Raw genomic sequence first — 19,219 nt, forward strand, 5'->3', positions numbered from 1 at the left:
TCCTGGGTTCAATCCTCAGTACCTCTATTAAAAAATAAAAATAAAAATAAATAAACCTAATTATCCCCCCCAAAAAACCAGAGTGTCTAGCAGATAACAGGTACCAATAAACATGTTTTGCTGTTGAACAAGTGAAGCCCTAACGACAGTGTGCAGACATTTCTGTGGGGCCCAAAGGAGACACCTGAGTGTGTTGGATGAGGAGGGGGAAAAGGGGTGGAAAAGACTTCTAGAGGGGACATTTGAGGTGGACCTTGAAAGGTAGGTCTTTGCCAGGAGGCTTGGGGAGAGGGAAGAGCATGAAAAGATGAAAAGAAAGCAATCTGAGAAAATGGAAGAGCTCTGAAAGCCACGATAGGGAATATTATTGGTGTTAAAATTCCCCCAGGGACACCCCCCTCCATGGCTCCAGCCCGAGATCAGCAGACAGTGCAGTGACCCGACCTCCTGACAGGCTACGGGTTTGGCAGCAGGTTAAGGGAACTATCTGGCCGGAGGGCCCCATGTGGCCTCGGCGGGCTGGTCCCTAGGTTACGTCGCATACGGAGGCGTGACTCAGGGCTTCGGGGCGGAGCCGCGTGAGGGGGCGTGGCCTGACTCGCCTCCTGGCCCCGCCCCTAGAGAGGCCTAGGAGGGGAAGACCGGAAGTCCTCCCGCCTCCGCCCGCCTCCAGGCTCCGTTCGGCCCCTCCCCTCAGCTCCGTGCGCGAGGTCGTGTCCCGGAAGTGAAGGGGCCATGTTGGTGGGTGACCCTAGGAGAGGTACCGGGAGAGAGGCGAATCTCGAGAAGTGGTAGCGCGCGCGGTTCGCGGGTGAGTGAGGGGAGTGGGGAGGGCTGGGGTCGGGGGCTCGCCGCTCCTCCTCTCAGGGCCGCCCCGGCACCCCCTACCTGGCCCGCGCCCGAGCTACCGGCTTGGCTGCCAGGGGTCTCGCCCCACCCCGCTCTGGGCTTTCTCCTAAAGGCACGTCCGTGACCCCGCCCCAACCTCCGGAGTCCTCCCGGTTCCCCCGAGCCGGCCTGCACCAGCCTCGAGGTCTCCCCACCCTGGCTCCGTGCGATACCCTCATGGTCCGGGGAGGAGTTGGGGATTCGCCGGGGCCCAGCCGCCCACTTGCCAGTCGACCTTGTAGTAACAGACCTCGCGTGACAGTCGCTTCCTACCTCATAAAGCACTTCTGTTGATTTCAGGATTCATCTCTCCCACTCCGGTAGGCCCTTAGGGGCGAGTGGGACTCTTACACTGTTGAGGAAAAGGGACAGGAACGGTGGCTTACTTAAGCTCGCGCAGCAAGTTAGCAAGGCCAGAGGCTGACGCTAGCCGACTTTGGGTCCAAAGTTCAAACCTTATTACCAGTCAGATACCTCCCCTACTCAGTCTCATTTCTTTATTTCAGAAACAGGTGATTATTTTTTCTACAGGGACATTGTGAGGATTCCCTCTTTCCTTCAACTTAATATTTTAAGCCCCTGTTGTGTGCCAGGTGCTGGGCTGGGGAAAGTTTGGAAAGCACCTAGAAGTGCTCTACACATGGTAAGGCCCTGGCAAATGGTAGCTATCATTACAGAGGCAGTCCGAATTGGGGTCAGGAGTGCACCCCCCTTTACAGCTGTGTGCCCATGGGCAAGTTACTTCTCTCTGGGAGCATCAGTTTCCTCCACTTAAAGTGGGAATACCGATGACCCTAGGACTGTTGATAGAGTGAGATGAGTTGTCACGTGGGACCTGATTAGCCCACGCGTGGTGTACAGGAAACATGCAATAAGTGTTATGAACCCTGACCACTTCATTAGTTCTTTCACTTGAATGTGATAATGGATGACAAAGCACTTTACAAATAGTAACACTGTGTGGTTGTGTAAGGGTTTATTGTTACTGAAGGAAGATGATGACAGTTTATGTGTAACTAAATCTAATACTTACTGAGCACTTAAAAACGAGGGTAGGTAGCATTAACAATAGCTGTCCCTGATAGCCTTCTTAGTAAATTCCAAGTGCTTTTCTAATTGTTTACATACATTAACTCAGTTAATCTTCATACCAGTCATATGGGAAAATAAAATTTCAATTCTCATTTTATAAATGAGCAACTGAGGTGAGCACAGAGAGGTTAAGAAACTTGCCCACGGTGATCAGCTCATAAGTGGTGGTGCCAGGATTCAAGTATGACTGAGAGTCCTTGTCTTCAGCCACTTTAGACCACCCCTTGTGGTGAGGTTCTGTCACAGGTGCCTTACGTGTATTATCACACACAATTCTCAGAATAACCGTATATCGTAAGTGCTATTAGCATATAGTATATAGCGATATATAAATGTCAGTAGCCTTATCTATATTTTACAGCTGAAGACGCTGATGCTCAAGAGAGGTTATGTACTTTGGCCGGAGTCATATGGCAAGTAACTGGCAGAGCCAAAATTCAAGCTCATCAGTCCAGCTTCCAGGCCCTGGACTTTTAGCATAACCTGCAGTTTCCCAGAAGCAGGAGTCAGTAGTCTGGTGTCTAGTCCCGGCCCTGCCACTAAGTTATAGTGCGACCTTGGGGGTCTCTGAGACCTAAATTACTAACTATGGAATTAAATAGTTTCTATAGGCCCTTCTATCATTAATTCTGATCCTAGGCTTCTGTTTCTTCCCTTCTGCTTATAGCTTGACGCCAAACCTCTGTCAGTCCCCCATGGCCTCATGGAGCCGAGAGGCGGTGCTGAGTCTCTACCGGGCTCTGCTGCGCCAGGGCCGAGAGCTTCGCTACACTGATCGAGACTTCTACCTTGCCTCCATCCGCCGTGAGTTCCGGAAGTATCAGAAGCTAGAGGATCCTGAGGCCCGGGAGAGGCAGCTGGAAAAGGGCCTGGTCTTCCTCCGCAGCAAACTGGGAGGGATTATTTAGGATCCTCTCCTTTCCCCCTGCCATCCTAATTCCAAGGGAGAGAGGACAAAGGTGCCTTCCATAGACACGCCTGCCTCTCTCCCACCTCCACCTCACAGATGCAGTAAGAAGCCTCAGGTACGTAGGCTCTTGTTCCTGTAGGTTTCATTTTTTTCTAATGCAGGGGGCCAGGAGAAGGAGAACCTTTCATTTTAGTGACCGAAGTCCTTTAGTCATAAATCAATAGAGGTGATACAAACATATTAACAGAAGTATGTTCCCTTATTGAGAAAAAATAGGCACTGAGTTTCAAGCCCCATCAGGATACCATTTTGTTTCTTAGAACATTTTACGTATGAATATGCTAGAAAAGACATTGGTTAGAACTAATAGAGCTCAGTTTCAGGCTGGCTTATTCTTCCATGGAGTCATTTATCTTGTGGGTGAGATCATGTTCCCCTAAACCTAACTAGATTCTGTTAGGAAAGTCTATAAAGCAAGCACAGTGCACAGACCTCCGAGGGCGGTGCCTGGGTTCACGTCCTGGCACTGCTCCCAGCAAGTGTGGGATCTAGGGCAGATCACTAAACCTGCCTGGGTCTCTGTTTCCTCATTTGTAAAATGATAATAGTACTACCTCTTCAGCTTATTTCAAGAATTTAATGAGATGGTGCACACAGAGTACTTGGAACGGTTCTTGGCAAGTGATACGTCAGCTCTTTTTACTACTTCCTATGCCACTGTTATCAAGAAGTCCCACCATAAGCTAATGGTTGTATTTAATTCAGCAACTTTTCCCAGAGGGCCGCCTGTGGCCCTGGCGTTCTGGTAGGCTCTGAGATAGAGATGAGTGATGTGGTCCATCAGGAGCCTCGGGCTAACGTAGAGGTCATCGGGAAGTAATGCCAGCGAGTGGCTCTGTACTAGAGGGTGAGTAAAGAGCTTGGAGATGAGGACATAACGCTTCCCTGGGGGAGGGATGGTGATGGAGGCATCACAGGTGGCTATGGAAAAGAGGACATTTGAGGTCTACCTCAAATGAGAAATAGAAGCTTGCCAGGCAGATGGGTAAGAATAAGCAAGTGTGGAGGTGAAAACCACATTTTGTGGTCAGGAAACTTGAGTCTGGAGTGACTCAAGTGGTGCACCTGTGAGGCAAGTGGCTGGAGCTGAGTCTTGTCCAGGTCTAGAAGGACAGTGAATCCCCTGTTGAGGAGGTTGTGATACCTGATGGCAGGGGACCATCACAGCTCTGTAAGCGGGGGAAAGGCGTGGATGAGGAATCATGGCAGCAGGGAGAATAAATTGGTGAGAGATACTGGAGGCCGCGAATCTGACCAGATGAGATGGAGGGACTGAGGTGGTTGGAGGCTGCGCGTCAGTGCACTGTGTACAGCGGTGGGACTTGAGTGGAAGCTAACTGAGGCAGGAGTTGGAGAGGGAAGAATGAAGGGTTACTGTGAGGGCTGAAGTTGCCAGCTGGGCGGAGGGTGCTGTTTTTAATAGGGAAAGCAGGAGGAGGAGCCTTAGGTAATAATGGCTTTTGGTTCTCCTCAGCGACTCGGGTTGATTGGCAGACTGGCCTTTGGGAGAAAAGGGCCAGGCGCGTGGTACGCACTCAGTATGTGTTAGCTCTTCTCGTGTGTACTCAAGCCAGATAATGTTTAAGTCGTATGACTTTTTCAAGTGAAACCACTTGGAATTTCCCTAATTCTGTGTTGTCATCCTAGGAAGCTGCAGGGCCTCCATCACTCATCATCCCCACTATATTGGGTGATGAGTATTTCTACTCCCGTTTCTGTAACCAGGGAGACAGGTTAAATAACTTGTCTGAAATGTTAGCAGAGTTCACATTCTCCATCCTCAGCCCTGCCCAGCCGGTTTGTGTTCCTCCTGCCCCTCTTTCTTTTTTTTTTTTTTTTTTTAATATTTTACCCATTTGTAAGTGTACAGTTCAGTAGTATGTAAGCATTGTGTAACATTGTGTAGCGTAGCATTGTGTAACAGATCTTCAGAACTTTTTCATCTTGTGAAATTGATACTACACCCAGTAAACAACGGGGCTCCTCCTTAACTGCACTGAGGAGCCGGGCCCCTCTCCTTGCCTGGTGGAGTCCTGTCTCCAGTAGGCTCTGGGCTAGTGCAGCAGAGGCTGCATGGAGGAGACACTGTGGATAAGTAGTTTCACCTGGGACCAACTGAGTTCCGCTCTAGAACATGAACTTCAGTCTCCCCGTGGGAGCTTGTGGATACTCCTCTTCCAGGTCACCAGGTCTTTGACATCTGGTCAAACCTGGTCCTTGGTTGGGTGGGCAGTATATTGCACAAAAGTAGGAAAAGCCTTTTCCCAAGCCCACTCAACTTAATAGTTTTGGTCTCAAGCCCAGGAGAGCATCAGTGGGAGTTTCAGAGGCCATTCCTGGCTCCGTCTCAGAAGATAAAGTGTAACTCACAGGACAATCTGGATTGCTGGCTGCCTTCTGGAAGTTGACCTTTTGTCCTGTGGATGGAAATCTTAAAAGACTTAATGATAGCCCACATTTGTAGAGTCCTTTTACAGTTTATAAAGTGTTCACATACAGTATTTCAGTAGATGAGTTTTCCTCACTACAGCCCTATGATTTAGGCCATGTAGGCATCATTATCCCCTTTAGCTGAGGGGTTAAGTAACCCATTTGAGGTCACCCAGCTAATTAGTCAGGGCTGAAAGGCAAGTACTCCGTCTCAAGGTTTCCAACTCTAAAACCCAGGCTCTTTTCTTTTACGCCACCTCACCGTCTCATTCTCACCAGTCAGCAGATGGGCCAAGGACTAAATGGCCCAGAGAGTCTCCTTCTGGCTTCTGCTTGGAGGGAGGATGTTCTGCAGAATCACATCCAAGGATCATTTAGAGGGTGGTTCTTCCACCCCCATCCAGTGGTTCTCCCTGTTGTAAATACATCTGTAAAAGTTCTTTTGTTTCCTTGCTATGTGTGGGGAACTGTGTAACGTTCAACTTTGTCCTGATTGAATCACTGCCTCCGGTGAGTTTATATCTGGTCTCTGTCTCGGTGGCCACTGGAGGGAGTTCTTGCCTGTCTCCACCTGCCAACACAAAGTTTAACTCTTCTCCATGGCCTTGCTTGCTCTGTGCATTTGAAGTGTGGGTATATTTAATGTGGCCAAGTTATGTCCCTAAACCTGAAGCTCCTATTAACTGTAAAAGATGGAGAAAAGAAAAGTGCCACCATGGTTGTGAACTTTAGGTATGGAAAAAATAATTTGGGACTTGACAGTGACTCTTAATTAACTCAATTGCTGGAATAAGTAGTCAGAAGTAGTTCTTTCTTTGGCGGGGAGGGTGTAGCTCAGTGGTAGAGCACATGCTTAGCGTGCACGAGGTCCTGGGTTCAATTCCCGGTACCTCAAATGAAAGTAAACAAACAAACCTAATCCCCATTCCCCCCCAAAATATTTCTTTCTTTCTTGTTGAGAGGGGAGGAATACGCAAGGGGCACGAGATAAGAAACTAGCAATACCCAATTGTAAGGGTGTTACAGAGCACATTACTTCACACTGGAAGATGCACAGTGATCTTGTCTCTTTCTTTCCTCCCCTTCCGGAAGTGCTGGGTCTGCTGGTGAGTGGGAAACAGCTGTGTATCTCCCTGTGTAGTGCCTGGTGTACAGGACATGGGAGGTGGAGGAGAGTCACAGTGTTACGAGCAGTGTTCAGATCTGAGCCACTCTGCCATCCTTCATCTGGGTCGGGCCCAGGGTTCTAGCTCCCTGGGAAATGGGCTTACTTGGGGACTCGGGGAATTTCAGTCAGGATGTCTCCACTGTTGCTGGGGAGCAAGTGTATGCTTGCCTCCCTTGAGCACAGGACGGGAGGCCAGCCTCTTCTGCCTTGTGCCCATGGACTCCTTTTAGAGGAATACATTTTTAGTTCATTTTCAAGTGCACTTGAGCAGGTGGACTTTTTGTTTTCCAGTTAACAGCTGAGTCTGCAGTGACCGCTGTGTTTATTCTGTCTCATAGTCCCAGCCTCACCTGAGTTTCTTGTAGTTTCCTGCACACTTTCTCCAAGAAGCAGCATTTGTCAAATGGGACCATCAGCAGAGAGTTCTTTTCTCCTTTGGACCTTTCTCACACATGGACTTGTAGTTACGTCTCCATGTGCAGAGTATTTGTTGTTGTTATTATTATTTACTTATTTATTTATTTTTTGCAGAAAGTAGATAGAATGGGGAGTTTGATCTGGTAAGGGCAAACATGATGCAGTAGAAAAAGCATACTGGGAGTTGGGAGTCCTGAGTTTCGCAGATGGCTCCGTCATTCCTTTTCTCCGGAACCTCTGGCAGTCACCTCCCTGTGTGTGAAAGGATGGGGTCGGAGTAGGTGATCCTCCTGTAATTAAATTAGACCTTCCCAGATCTAACTTTGTGCAAGCAATGGCCAAAGGATCAAAACCTGATCTGCACTGTGAGGTTGGGAAGGGGTACAGAGGGTTATGTTGTGTGGGGGGTACTTCACTCTAATCCAAGAAGGGGCTGACAATGAGCTTAATGCTCTCTGTAATCTCAATAGATTGGTGGGGAGGTTTCCCATAAGTAGCAGGATTGGTTCTCCCCCTTGAATCCAGATACATCAAGCAACACGGTACCTCCCCCGACCCTAGAGCATGGAGTGAGTGTTAAGGGCAGGAGGATTTGGGTTACTGGAACTCACAGAGTACCCTGAACTTGTTGGGGACTGGCCTGATGGGGGAGAGACGAGGAGGGATGGTTCTTGAGGTCCCAGGTGCTGATGGCTGTGTTCTGCCTTCACCCCCAGGTGAGCAATGGCAGGCGCTGGTGAGCGCAAAAGCAAGAAGGATGACAACGGCATCGGCACAGCCATTGACTTTGTGCTCTCCAATGCCCGGCTGGTGCTGGGGGTGGGCGGGGCGGCCATGCTGGGCATCGCCACGCTGGCGGTTAAGCGGGTAAGTGCCCTCAGCCAGGGCCAGGGGTTGGAGAGGTAGTAAGGCTGCTAGGTGGAGCTGACCAAGAATAAGACTGACATTGCTAATGGGAATGTAACTTGGTAATCTGGCATTATTAGATGAGACCTTAAGAGAATTCAGTAAATCTACTTCTAGGGCTCTGCCCTAAAGAAATTGTTGGCGATACAAATAAAGGTGTTTATCCCAGCAAGTGAAAAATGGCAAATAACCAAAATATTCTTCCTTGACTACCTTATTTAAAATATCTAAAGGTTAACCATTATATATAAAAGTAGATAAAAAACAAATATCTTCTGTATAACACAGGGAACTATATTCAATATCTTGTAATAACCTTTAATGAAAATGAATATGAAAACAAATATATCTATATATATTTGCATGTGTGGAACATTATGCCGTGCACCAGAAGTTGACACATTGTAACTGACTATACTTCAATTAAAAATAAATATATATATTATATAATGAAAAAAAACTAGCAACACCCCCATCACACGTATACTTCCTGTTTCCCTTTCTTACTTTTCTTAACGTCTCTATCTGCAAACTTTAACTTGTTTATTGCGTGTTGCCTGTATCCCTCAGGTAGACTGAAAATTCCATGGGGGCAGGGATTGGGTCTCTTTGGTTTACTACTTTATTCTGTTCACTTAGAACAATGCCTGGCACATAGTAGCCATTCAGTTATGTATTTGTTAAGTAAAGGAATCAGTGTTCAACATATGGCACATTCATAAGGTACAATGTTGTATAATCAGAAATTGTACCATAATGTTCTACACCGATTCATTTTTAGTGATGTGGGAGGGTGATAAAGATGATTAATGAAAAAAATCAGTTTTCAAAATTATATATTAGAGGAGAATCCTAGTTGTATAAACATATTTCCAGAAAGAAATATACCAAAATATTAATAGTTTCTCTGGGTTGTGACATTACGGATAAATCTGTTTCTTAATTATTTATATCATTTAATATTTCCTGAGATTGTGTAGAGCTAAGTATTCCATAATCTAGAATAAAACAAAATTACTGAAAAATAGTAGTTGAACTCATTAAGGCTAAGCTGTGGGAAGGAGGGAAACAGGAAAGAAGGTACATGTGCTGGGTGGTGCCTGCTGTTTCAGATGTACGACAGGGCCATCAGCGCCCCGACCAGCCCCACCCGCCTGAGCCACGCAGGGAAAAGGAGCTGGGAAGAACCAAACTGGATGGGCTCCCCACGGTTACTCAACAAGGACATGAAGACAGGCCTGAGCAGGTCCCTACAGACCCTTCCCACAGACCCCACGGCCTTTGACACAGGTAAGGAAGGCTCATGCCCCTTCTGGGACTTCCTCCAGGCTCTCTGTGCTACTCCTGTATTCAGCATTTCTCAAGGATATGAGTGCCAGGCACTGCGTGGGCACTTGCCTTTTGTGCCCAGCCCCGCCCCTCGCTGGGGCTGCGGCTCTGTGGACTGAGCAAGCCCGGGAAGAGCTCATGTGCCTCTCTCTCTTGCCTTGGCAGATACATTCTGCCCACCCCGGCCCAAGCCATTGGCCAGGAAGGGCCAGGTAGACTTGAAGAAGTCACGACTCCGCATGTCCCTGCAGGAGAAACTTCTTACTTACTACCGGAACCGGGCAGCCATCCCCGCTGGCGAGCAGGCTCGGGCCAAGCAAGCTGCTGTGGACATATGTGCCGAGCTCCGGAGCTTCCTGCGGGCCAAGTTGCCTGACATGCCACTTCGGGACATGTACCTGAGTGGTAGCCTCTGTGATGACCTGCAGGTAACAAGGGGGTTCTCAGGAAGGGTGGGGGTGGGTACCGACCAGGATGCTTCTCAATAGTGCTACTGGTTCAGAAGATCAGGTTCCACACTTGCCAGAAAGAGTAGTCTCAGTGCTCCTGAGTTTTGCACACTGGGGTAGCATTGGGAGATCCCTGCCTTGAGTCTTCTTTAACCCTTTCTTGTTTTTTAGTCATACAGCTTCTAGGAAGCCGTAAGAGGCCACCTTCCTGTTTTCTTGTCCCCATCTCTCCTTTCTGGTTTTCCCTCTTCTGGGGTCTTCAGGGCATGGGGGTGTCATGTGTACTTGTGTGTCCAGAGACAGTATGGCTGTGGAATGAACACGGGCTCTAGTGTCCGCAGACCTGGGTGTAAATCTTCCCTCTGTGGACTGATACGGTGACAGGAAAGGATTCTTAGTTTCCTTTATTGTTGGGGGAATATAAGATGGTGGGACCTGTGTTTGGGGAAGCTTGTCTCTTGAGCAGATTAAATCCCTTTTAAAATTTTTAAACCTTTTAAATTCTGCTCTCAACAGGTGGTGACAGCTGACCACATCCAACTCATTGTGCCCCTTGTGCTGGAGCAGAACCTGTGGTCATGTATCCCTGGGGAGGACACCATCATGAATGTCCCTGGTTTCTTCCTAGTTCGCCGTGAGAACCCAGAGTATTTTCCTCGTGGTAGCAGTTACTGGGACCGCTGTGTCGTGGGGGGCTACCTCTCCCCGAAGATAGTGGCAGACACGTTTGAGAAGGTAGTGGCTGGCTCCATCAATTGGCCGGCCATAGGGTCCCTCTTGGACTATGTGATCCGACCGGCACCACCCCCAGAGGCTCTGACTCTGGAAGTGCAGTATGAGCGTGACAAGCATCTCATCATTGACTTCCTGCCATCAGTGACCCTTGGTGACACTGTCTTGGTGGCCAGACCCCACCGGCTAGCCCAGTATGACAACCTGTGGCGGCTGAGCCTGCGTCCTGCTGAGACGGCACGCCTGCGGGCTTTGGACCAGGCCGACTTGGGCTGCCGCTCTCTGTGCCTCAAGATCCTCAAGGCCATATGCAAGTCCACTCCGGCTCTGGGCCACCTCACTGCCAGCCAGCTCACCAACGTCATCCTCCACTTGGCCCAGGAGGAGGCCGACTGGTCTCCAGATGTGCTGGCCGACCGGTTCCTGCAGGCCTTGAGGGGCCTCATCAGCTACTTAGAGGCTGGAGTTCTGCCTAGTGCCCTGAACCCCAAGGTGAACTTATTTGCAGAGCTCACCCCTGAAGAAATAGACGAATTGGGATACACTCTCTATTGCTCACTGTCTGAGCCGGAGGTGCTGCTGCAGACGTAGGGCAGGTGAAGGCCAAAGTAGGTGTCCAGTGGTCAGGCCCTGGATTCTCTGTTAGAAACACTTGGCTACATAGTTGGTGCCTCACAGGGTCCCTAGGTGCCTCCTGCCTTGCTGGTTATTGCCCTGGTCACTTCATGCTGATTAGAATGACACCTCTGTCTCCTCTTTTCTCACTAACCCTTTCTATTTTTGTTACCAAACACTGTGCTCCCTACTCCTCCCCTCCCCCAGCTCCAGGCCAATTTTTCTTGAATGAATTGAGAAGGTGGAGCACTGGCCTGAGCTGTTGAGACCACTTGGTGTTTGCATTCTGGCCCAGGTGTGCTGCGTCTGCCCTGCCCTGTGGCCTGCCCCGTGGCCTGCCCCTTGTCCACGTCTTCTCCGTCTTTTCCTCCTGTTCATCCCTTCAGTTTTGCTCTTTTCCCTGGAGCACATCTGCCTGATCGAGATGTTGCCTTTTAGTTGAATGTCACTGAAGTTATGATTGCATGTCTCAAACTGAACTCTGCAAAGAGTACTCAGACAGTATTTAGGGTTTCTGGGGGTAAAGCTGGTGGAAAAGCTGGCCTTTGACCCAGGTTCCTGGAGAAGAAGCCCATTCCCCCCACCTCTTGACCGACTTACATCCGTAAGTGCTGAGGTCTCTCGTGGGAACACGTCCTTGACCCACACAGGAGGGAGGACTCGAGATAAATTGGATGCAGAGTTTTGCAGAGATTGTGTTTCTTAGTGGCCATCAGTAAGAGTGCAGGGTAGGGGAAACCGGAAGTGGTGGAGAGGGTCTGTGTGCCTGGTGTGTGCACCTCATCCATGGCTGGTCTAGACCAGCACCACTGTGTGCAGGAGTCAGACGGGGACGGGGAGGGACGAGGCTGTTGTTGACCCCCTTCCTTGCCTTATTGCCAATTAGGACAAGGCCTTCAGGGACAGTCTTAGTAGTGCTAGAGGTTGACAGGCAGCTGAATGTCAGCAGGAAGATCCAGTCACAAGTTGGGGCCCAGTGACCGTGTTTCTCCCCCATCAGGCCCTGCCTTTCTAGGATGTTGCCTTAGAGCAGGAATAGGCCCAATAGCCAGCCCTTCATTCCCCAGTGTCTGCCACAGGAACGTGAGGGGGCGCTCACTGAACTCTCTAGGCACCTCCAGAGGCCAGAGGCCAGAGGCCAGAGGCAGGCAGACACACACAGACCTCTTCCCACTGTCCTGTCTCTCACCCAGCACCTGGGGAGACCGGTGCTACCTAGGAAGAGAACACGTGGATAAAACACAGACGAGAGGGAGGTGGGTACTTCCTACCTTCCTTGTTTCCCGCTGCTAAAATTGCACTATTTATTGCAATGTAAAAAGTATCCTGAGCGTGGGGAGGAATATTTAATACAAATGTCAGTGCACCTTCTTGTTTTGTGGTTTTTTCCTGTTTGTGGCAAGAGGCTGATGATAATTCTGTTTCTGATCCGCCCATCCAGTATTTTGTTCTCCCGTCAAGTCTTAACTACTTTTATTCTTACTACCTCTCCATCATCGAGATTCTGGTGAAGCTCTCTGCAGCTGTCTCATTCCTTCCCAGTGAGAGTGACATGAAATGACTCTTTAAATAGCATTGAAACCTCAGCTACCCTTTGGATTTAGGGTAGAGATTCCTGTCCCCTCTTTTGTTACGGTTTAGGAGGTTGAGAACCAGGGGTAACCTTGGTTATATTTGGAAATCTTCCTGCCTCTTCTCTCATGTACATGCAGAGTTTCCCTAAAATGGTTCAGTTGTTTCATTTGTATAAAGACATTGCAGGAGGATGAAAAATATAAAGCCCAGAACCCTGAGAGAGCTTCTCCATCCTGGCTGTTCATCAGAATCACAGTGGAGTTTAAAACCATCCCTATGCCCGAGTGCTGCCCTGGGTGGGTGATGTAGAGGGTATGGGGCGGGGCCTGGCATTGCTGGTTCTGATGCACCCATCTGATGTCTATTAGAAGGAAGGGATCAGGGGGGGCTGAAAGTTGCAAAAGCATGAGTTATTCTTCACTGATAAAAAATTTGGTTTTCCCAGTGTAAATATTATAAAACCTATAATTTCCCCAAGCTGATATCAGACAAAATTCCATATAAAACATAAGAAGGAGAGCTCAAAAAAGAAAAGATTTTAAAGACCAAATCCCAAATTATCAAAGCCAAGTGTAATTGTGATTTGAGTTTATCTCCTCTTTTTCTAAAGAGCATCTTTCTAAGGGCAGCTCTGTCTCTTACCTATGTTTCACAAAACCAAAAACCCTAACTTCACCATTTCCATAAGCAAGAATCTCTTAGAAGTCCTCAGAACTAAAAGCAGTGGGAATTCTTGGCCCTGGTCCTGGTGATTTTGCTCACCAGGGTTTGCTGAGTGAGACGGGGTGAGTCTCATCAAAACTTAGACAACAGTTAAGTGCTTTGAGATTCTTGTATAGAGGAAGGAACATCGCCTGCCTGATTTTAGTCTCTGGAGAAAGATGTAGGGCCTTTCCCCGCCTTTCAGCCTGCCTTTTCAGTAACTCCCACTTTTGCGTGAAGTAAGAGTATCTGCTCCTGCTTTTCCATCTGGAAATTTTTTTTGCACCATCTAGGTTAGCAAACCACATAGTTAGCTTAATGCTTACATAAATGCTCATCATCTTAAGTGTATTTTGGTTTTCCCTGTTGCCCCTTCGTAAAACATGAGTTCAGGACAGCAGTATTTTTCTTTATACACTTGGTTGTGACTTTTTTTTTTTTCAAATAAATAATCGAAACTCATGTTTGGAAAACCTGTGTTGTGAGGCCTATTACCTTTCCTCCTGGGCTCAACCCCTGGTGGTTCTCCTGGTCACACTCCAGATTAGCTGACTTTTGCTCCCTAGTACTCCACTCAAGTTGAGACCTCAAATGGTTTTGATGTGGAATCAGCTTTGGGATCTAAAGGCCCTGGAGAGGCCCCAGGAGGGTTGTGTGAGTAGGGATCCCTGCATGTGTCCAGAATCTCTGCCAGCTACATCTTCTCTGAGACTATGACCCTGGCTGAGAACCTCTGCTCTCACAGGATTTGTTAGAAATCTGCCCTTTGTGCTGAAGCTCAAGGCCAAAGAGAATGGCAAGAGACACTTAGGACTAGAGCTGTGAGGCTGTAGCCTTTTTAGATACTTCTCATCCTAAGTGGCCAAAATACCACAGATGGGTTCTGGGTTAACTGCATACAGTGTGTTATTTACCTCTTCATTTTGATCACCTCATACCCTATATTCTTGGTTGCTGAGGCCAAGTCCACAACCTGCCTTTGTCACTTGCCTGCCCGTCAATGAGCAGTTGATGTGTTTAGCTGACAGATTTGGAATCAGTCTCCAGTCTTTCTGTCCTGTCTTGGCTAGGTCCACTTAGAAGCAGCTTAGTCCTGAGACCTAGAAAACTACTGTCCTTTTTCTCCTTGAGGGAGGAAATAAAGCTGGGGAACATGTTGTCCTTCCACAGCATGGCTAGAAGAAAATAAAAGTCTCCTTTCCAACTCCTTTCCAAAAGTTTTGACTTTTGTGTATGGTATAAAACGTTTTCTTACAGGAGTGGTACCGGTTCTCCATTTGCAGCTAGGGGAAACTTTGAAGTGCTTGACCCAGGTCTCCATAATAGAATGGGTGGGGCAAGCTGCCACCGGAGTCATTCTTCCACCTCTCTACGGTGTCCAACTGGGGCAGTGTTACTCTCATTCTGAACCATCTGTGTGGTCATCCATCAAGAGGCACTGACATGTCCCAACGTACAGCAAAAGGAGGACATACCCCCTAGGTCCTTAGTTACACCTTCAGAAGACCTGGGTAGTGGCTCAGGGATTCTTCCTGCCTTTGCACCAAAAGACTAGATGCCTTATGCATATCTAGATACTTATGATTTCCCCAAGGGGAAAGAAAAACCACACCCAGCATCCAGTATGATTTGCTTCTACCAGTTTATAGTTGTTGGGTCAGCTCAGTAAATGATAGTCCTCTGAGGAAACAATGATGTAATGGAGATTGGGAGGTGGGTCAGAAGATCCAAGTTCTAATAATAGTAATAGCAACCATTTATCCAACACTTAACAGGTACCAGGCCCCTGGCTCAGTGCTTTGCATATATTATCTTACTTCATTGTAAGGATAGGTATGTTCATTATTAGCTTCATTTTACAGATCAGGAAACAGACTCAGCAAGGAAAAGTCACTTAAGCAAAATGTTTCTGCTAATAAATGGAACAGCCAAGATTTGGGGGGGGGGTGCCCCTAAAATCTATTTTATAACCCCTACCTCATTCTGCCTTCTCTGGGCAAGACACTTCATCTCTTTAGTCCTCAGTTTATCATTGTAAAATTGATGGCCTGATTGGATCAAGTCAATGACTGGTCAGTAGTTATGTAGGACAGTGCTTCCCAAATTTTTGACATCACAGCCCTCATAGAAATAGTTTTCTGGCTCACTGAAGTAAAAGGAAGCAGAAACTCAAGGTTTCTGCCCCTACAGGGCCTGCAATGGAGAGGACTGGAGAATGGTGGAGAGCTTTCTAAGCCCTCTGAACAGTTCCCCAGTAGAGAGAGCAAGTTGCTGGCCCTGACCTGGGCTGCAGGCTCCAAACACAAACTCCCTTAGTTGGGCATGGGTTCTCAAGTTTCTCCTCACGGGCTTTAGTGGGATCTGCTAGGACGCTGTTATGCCTGGGAGTTACAGAGTTGGAAGATAACCTGAAACTACACTAGAATGAGAGATACCAGCCGAAAAAAATGTCTCCTTGTTTTTAGGGGAACTGAATCTACCGAAACCGAAAGACGTTCCCCTGTGATAGGCTGCATTCTTTAAAAGAACATCAAACTTATATTTTAGCAGAATGGATATGTAAAAAATATTATAGATTAGACTACAGGATTCTGCATCTCCCCGACTCGACTTTACACTTAGTAAGGACGCAGTGCTGGCCTTTGATGATAAGTGAGCATAGACTGGGTGATCTCGACTGAGGTCCTCAGTCCCGCCTTTCAGCTCCTGAAGGGTTGCACGTCCTCAGTATATTGCAAATGTTTGCAGATGAAAACGCACATGAAATGACATTTCCTTTTGCTTAGCTTCATCTTCGGCCTGAACACGGTCGCTAGTTGGGAGTTGCCCTGACCGCGGCAAGGAAAGCACTGCAGGGGTCGCGGCCTAACGCCACTATTTGAGACGCACTGGGGTAAGGCTGCCTGGGGCAGGAACCATGGTAGTCTTGACCAGCTAAGGGTGGCCGAGCTGGGGAAGCCACTGCAGAACAGAGTCACGAGAAGAGCTGGTAGAAACAAGAGCCAAGCGGCGGGAAGTGCACTAGGCGATCCGCCCGTCCCTGCGCAGATCAGGGACTCCCTCACTGAACTACCCGCCCACCTCGAGGCCTGAGCCAGTAAGAAACTCGAGATATATTAAGACTCATCATGCCTGACCAATTATTTCGATGCTCGCTCTCCGCTAGCATCTCGCGCGATAACCAGGCGACCTCGTACTCCACAGAAAAAAAACCCTTTCTTGGGATGAAAGACTCCTCTCTCCGCCCTCGGACTAACACCGGAAGTGAGAGTGTGAAGAATCCCTCCGCGCTCCTTGGCGGCAGAAGGAAGTGACTCTTTGATCTTAAAAGCCTAGTAAAGTAGTGCGCCTTTTTCTTGGGGCCATAAATAAAAAGAACTCATTTTCTCTCCACAGCTACGCCCTGGACATAAAAGCCGGAGACTGGAAACGGTAAGAGCGTCGGACATATGACAACGCGGGGGCTGGGGGGTGGGAGGAGAGAGAGAGAGAGAGAGAGAGAGAGAAAAAAAGGCGCGGGTCACGTGACCTCGGCGGAAGGATGTGCTCTGTGATGCGTCCTCACAGAGGCAGAGTCTATAAAGGACCTGCGCTCGGCGGGCGGCCGCCATTTCTTCTCCTCTCCCATGTAGATGTAGTTCCTCCTCGCGAGTGCGCGCCTTTCCTTCTCCGCTCCCGCAGGGTCCGCAGCCACCATGGCGTATTAGAGGCAGCAGTGCCAGCGGCAGCATTGGCCTTTGCAGCGGCGGCAGCAGCACCAGGCTCTGCAGCGGCACCCCTCACCGGCTTAAGCCATGGCGTAAGTACTGGCCCTGCCCGCCTTGGCCTTGCGTCCCGACTTGGCGAGAGGTTTCCACCTGCTTGGGCGCGGCCGGCGACTGGGCGTCGGCGTCGGGGGGAAGCAGTTTTACGAGCGTCCGGGACGCGTGGCCTTTGATTGGGTGTCCCCGAGACGCCAGCGCCCCTGGGTCGGCAGATCTCAAAGCCGTGCGGAGGGGTGAGGCGGTCGGCGGCCCCGGGCCCACCCCCGGAACCCGCCGGGGTCCGGCCTGGCGCCCCGCGAAACGTGGCAGTAACCAAGATGGCGGCAGGGCGGCGGTCGGGGCGTGAGTCACGGGCAGCGTGGGCGGGGCCGGACTCGGATGAGAGGATGGAGTTCCTTCCTCTTCTGGCCGGCCGGGCGTCCATCTTGTGCAGCCTGACCTGGGAGCGGCCAAGGTTGGCTCAATGGCTCTGGGGCCACATGTTCCCGATTCTCAACAGCCAAATAGAGTTTTGATGTGGCCATCCTGCCTCCTGGGTGAAAAGATGAAACTCTCAGACCAGCTGATCGCTAATGGGACGTGGCTTCTGATTTCTATTCAGGCTTTTCACGGCATTCAGCAGCAGCGTTGCTGTAACCGACAAAGACACCTTCGAATTAAGCGCGTTCCTCGATTTCGTCAAAACTCCGCAACATGGCCGAGATGAGCTTCCTGAGCAGCGAGGTGTTGGTGGGGGGCTTGATGTCCCCCTTCGACCAGTCGGGTTTGGGGGCTGAAGAGAGCCTAGGTCTCTTAGACGACTACCTGGAGGTGGCCAAGCACTTCAAACCTCATGGGTTCTCCAGCGACAAAGCTAAGGCGGGCTCCTCCGAATGGCTGGCTGTGGATGGGTTGGTCAGTGCCTCAGACAACGGCAAGGGTGAGTGGGCTTTTTTTTTTAATCTGCGTGTGGGGTCTGATAATAGGGCCTTGTTGCTGTGTGCAGCTGATTCGATTAGTTTATTCCTCTTTAATGTTTTGCAGAGGATGCTTTCTCCGGGACAGATTGGATGGTGGAGAAAATGGACCTGAAGGAGTTCGACTTTGATGCCCTGTTGGGTATAGATGACCTGGAAACCATGCCAGATGAGCTTTTGGCCACGTTGGATGACACATGTGATCTCTTTGACCCCCTATTCCAGGAAACTAATAAGGAGCCCCCCCAGATAGTGAACCCAATTGGCCATCTCCCAGAAAGTTTACCAGCAACTGACCAGGTTGCCCCTTTCATCTTCTTGCAGCCTCTTCCCCTTTCCCCAGGGGCCCTGTCCTCCACTCCAGATCATTCCTTTAGTTTAGAACTAGGCAGTGAAGTGGATATCTCTGAAGGAGATAGGAAGCCAGACTCTACTGCTTACATTAGTGTTCCGTGCATAAAGGAAGAGGATGGCCCTTCAGATAATGATAGTGGCATCTGTATGAGCCCTGACTCCTATCCGGGCTCTCCCCAGCATAGCCCCTCTACCACCAGGGGCTCTCCAAATAGGAGCCTGCTATCTCCAGGTGCCCCTTGTGGCTCTGCCCGCCCCAAACCCTATGACCCTCCTCGAGAGAAGATGGTAGCAGCAAAAGTCAAGGGTGAGAAACTAGATAAGAAGCTGAAGAAAATGGAGCAGAACAAGACGGCAGCCACAAGGTACCGCCAGAAGAAGAGGGCAGAGCAGGAGGCCCTCACTGGTGAATGTAAAGAGCTAGAAAAGAAGAATGAGGCTCTGAAAGAGAAGGCAGATTCCTTGACCAAGGAGATCCAGTATCTGAAAGATCTGATAGAAGAGGTTCGCAAGGCAAGGGGGAAGAAAAAGGTCCCCTAGTTAGGGTAGTCAGGAGTATGTGCTTGTACATAGGAGGCTAGTGCTGAAGCTGTGTTTTAATAAATTATTTTGTAGTGAAAGTACTTCTGTAGACTGCTGTCTGGTGTCTTGTTCCCCTGGAGTCAGTTTTTTCACTTGCTGTGGGGTTGGTTGTCGGGACTTGTAACTTGAGCCCAGAGTTTGTTTCCCCCAACACTGCTGGACAGTAGGTCAGGGCCACTGGTGATGTCACTTGAACCTGAGACGGGGTATTGGGCTAGATCCCCCCCCCCCCAGTCTGTGGCTAGGTGTTTCCCCAGAACCAAGAACTGTTGTGCTTGACATGAGAGCCT

The 19,219-nt window shown here is 49.2% G+C and overlaps 2 protein-coding genes across 2 annotated transcripts; both read left to right on the forward strand.

Moving 5' to 3' along the window:
* The first annotated feature begins 654 nt into the window (after positions 1 to 654).
* MIEF1 (mitochondrial elongation factor 1) lies at positions 655 to 14,490 on the forward strand. Its single transcript, XM_032492289.1, has 6 exons — positions 655 to 811; positions 2,648 to 3,005; positions 7,682 to 7,832; positions 8,984 to 9,161; positions 9,366 to 9,628; positions 10,166 to 14,490. The coding sequence occupies exons 3-6, from the start codon at positions 7,689 to 7,691 to the stop codon at positions 10,970 to 10,972; spliced, it is 1,392 nt and encodes a 463-aa protein (XP_032348180.1). The 5' UTR covers positions 655 to 811; positions 2,648 to 3,005; positions 7,682 to 7,688; the 3' UTR covers positions 10,973 to 14,490.
* A 2,381-nt stretch (positions 14,491 to 16,871) lies between these two features.
* ATF4 (activating transcription factor 4) lies at positions 16,872 to 18,970 on the forward strand. The gene is made up of 3 exons (XM_006175952.3): positions 16,872 to 17,072; positions 17,639 to 17,956; positions 18,061 to 18,970. The coding sequence occupies exons 2-3, from the start codon at positions 17,731 to 17,733 to the stop codon at positions 18,885 to 18,887; spliced, it is 1,053 nt and encodes a 350-aa protein (XP_006176014.1). The 5' UTR covers positions 16,872 to 17,072; positions 17,639 to 17,730; the 3' UTR covers positions 18,888 to 18,970.
* The last annotated feature ends 249 nt before the right edge of the window (positions 18,971 to 19,219 follow it).

The sequence above is a fragment of the Camelus ferus genome, chromosome 12, assembly GCF_009834535.1.
Source record: "Camelus ferus isolate YT-003-E chromosome 12, BCGSAC_Cfer_1.0, whole genome shotgun sequence".
Lineage (NCBI taxonomy): Eukaryota > Metazoa > Chordata > Mammalia > Artiodactyla > Camelidae > Camelus > Camelus ferus.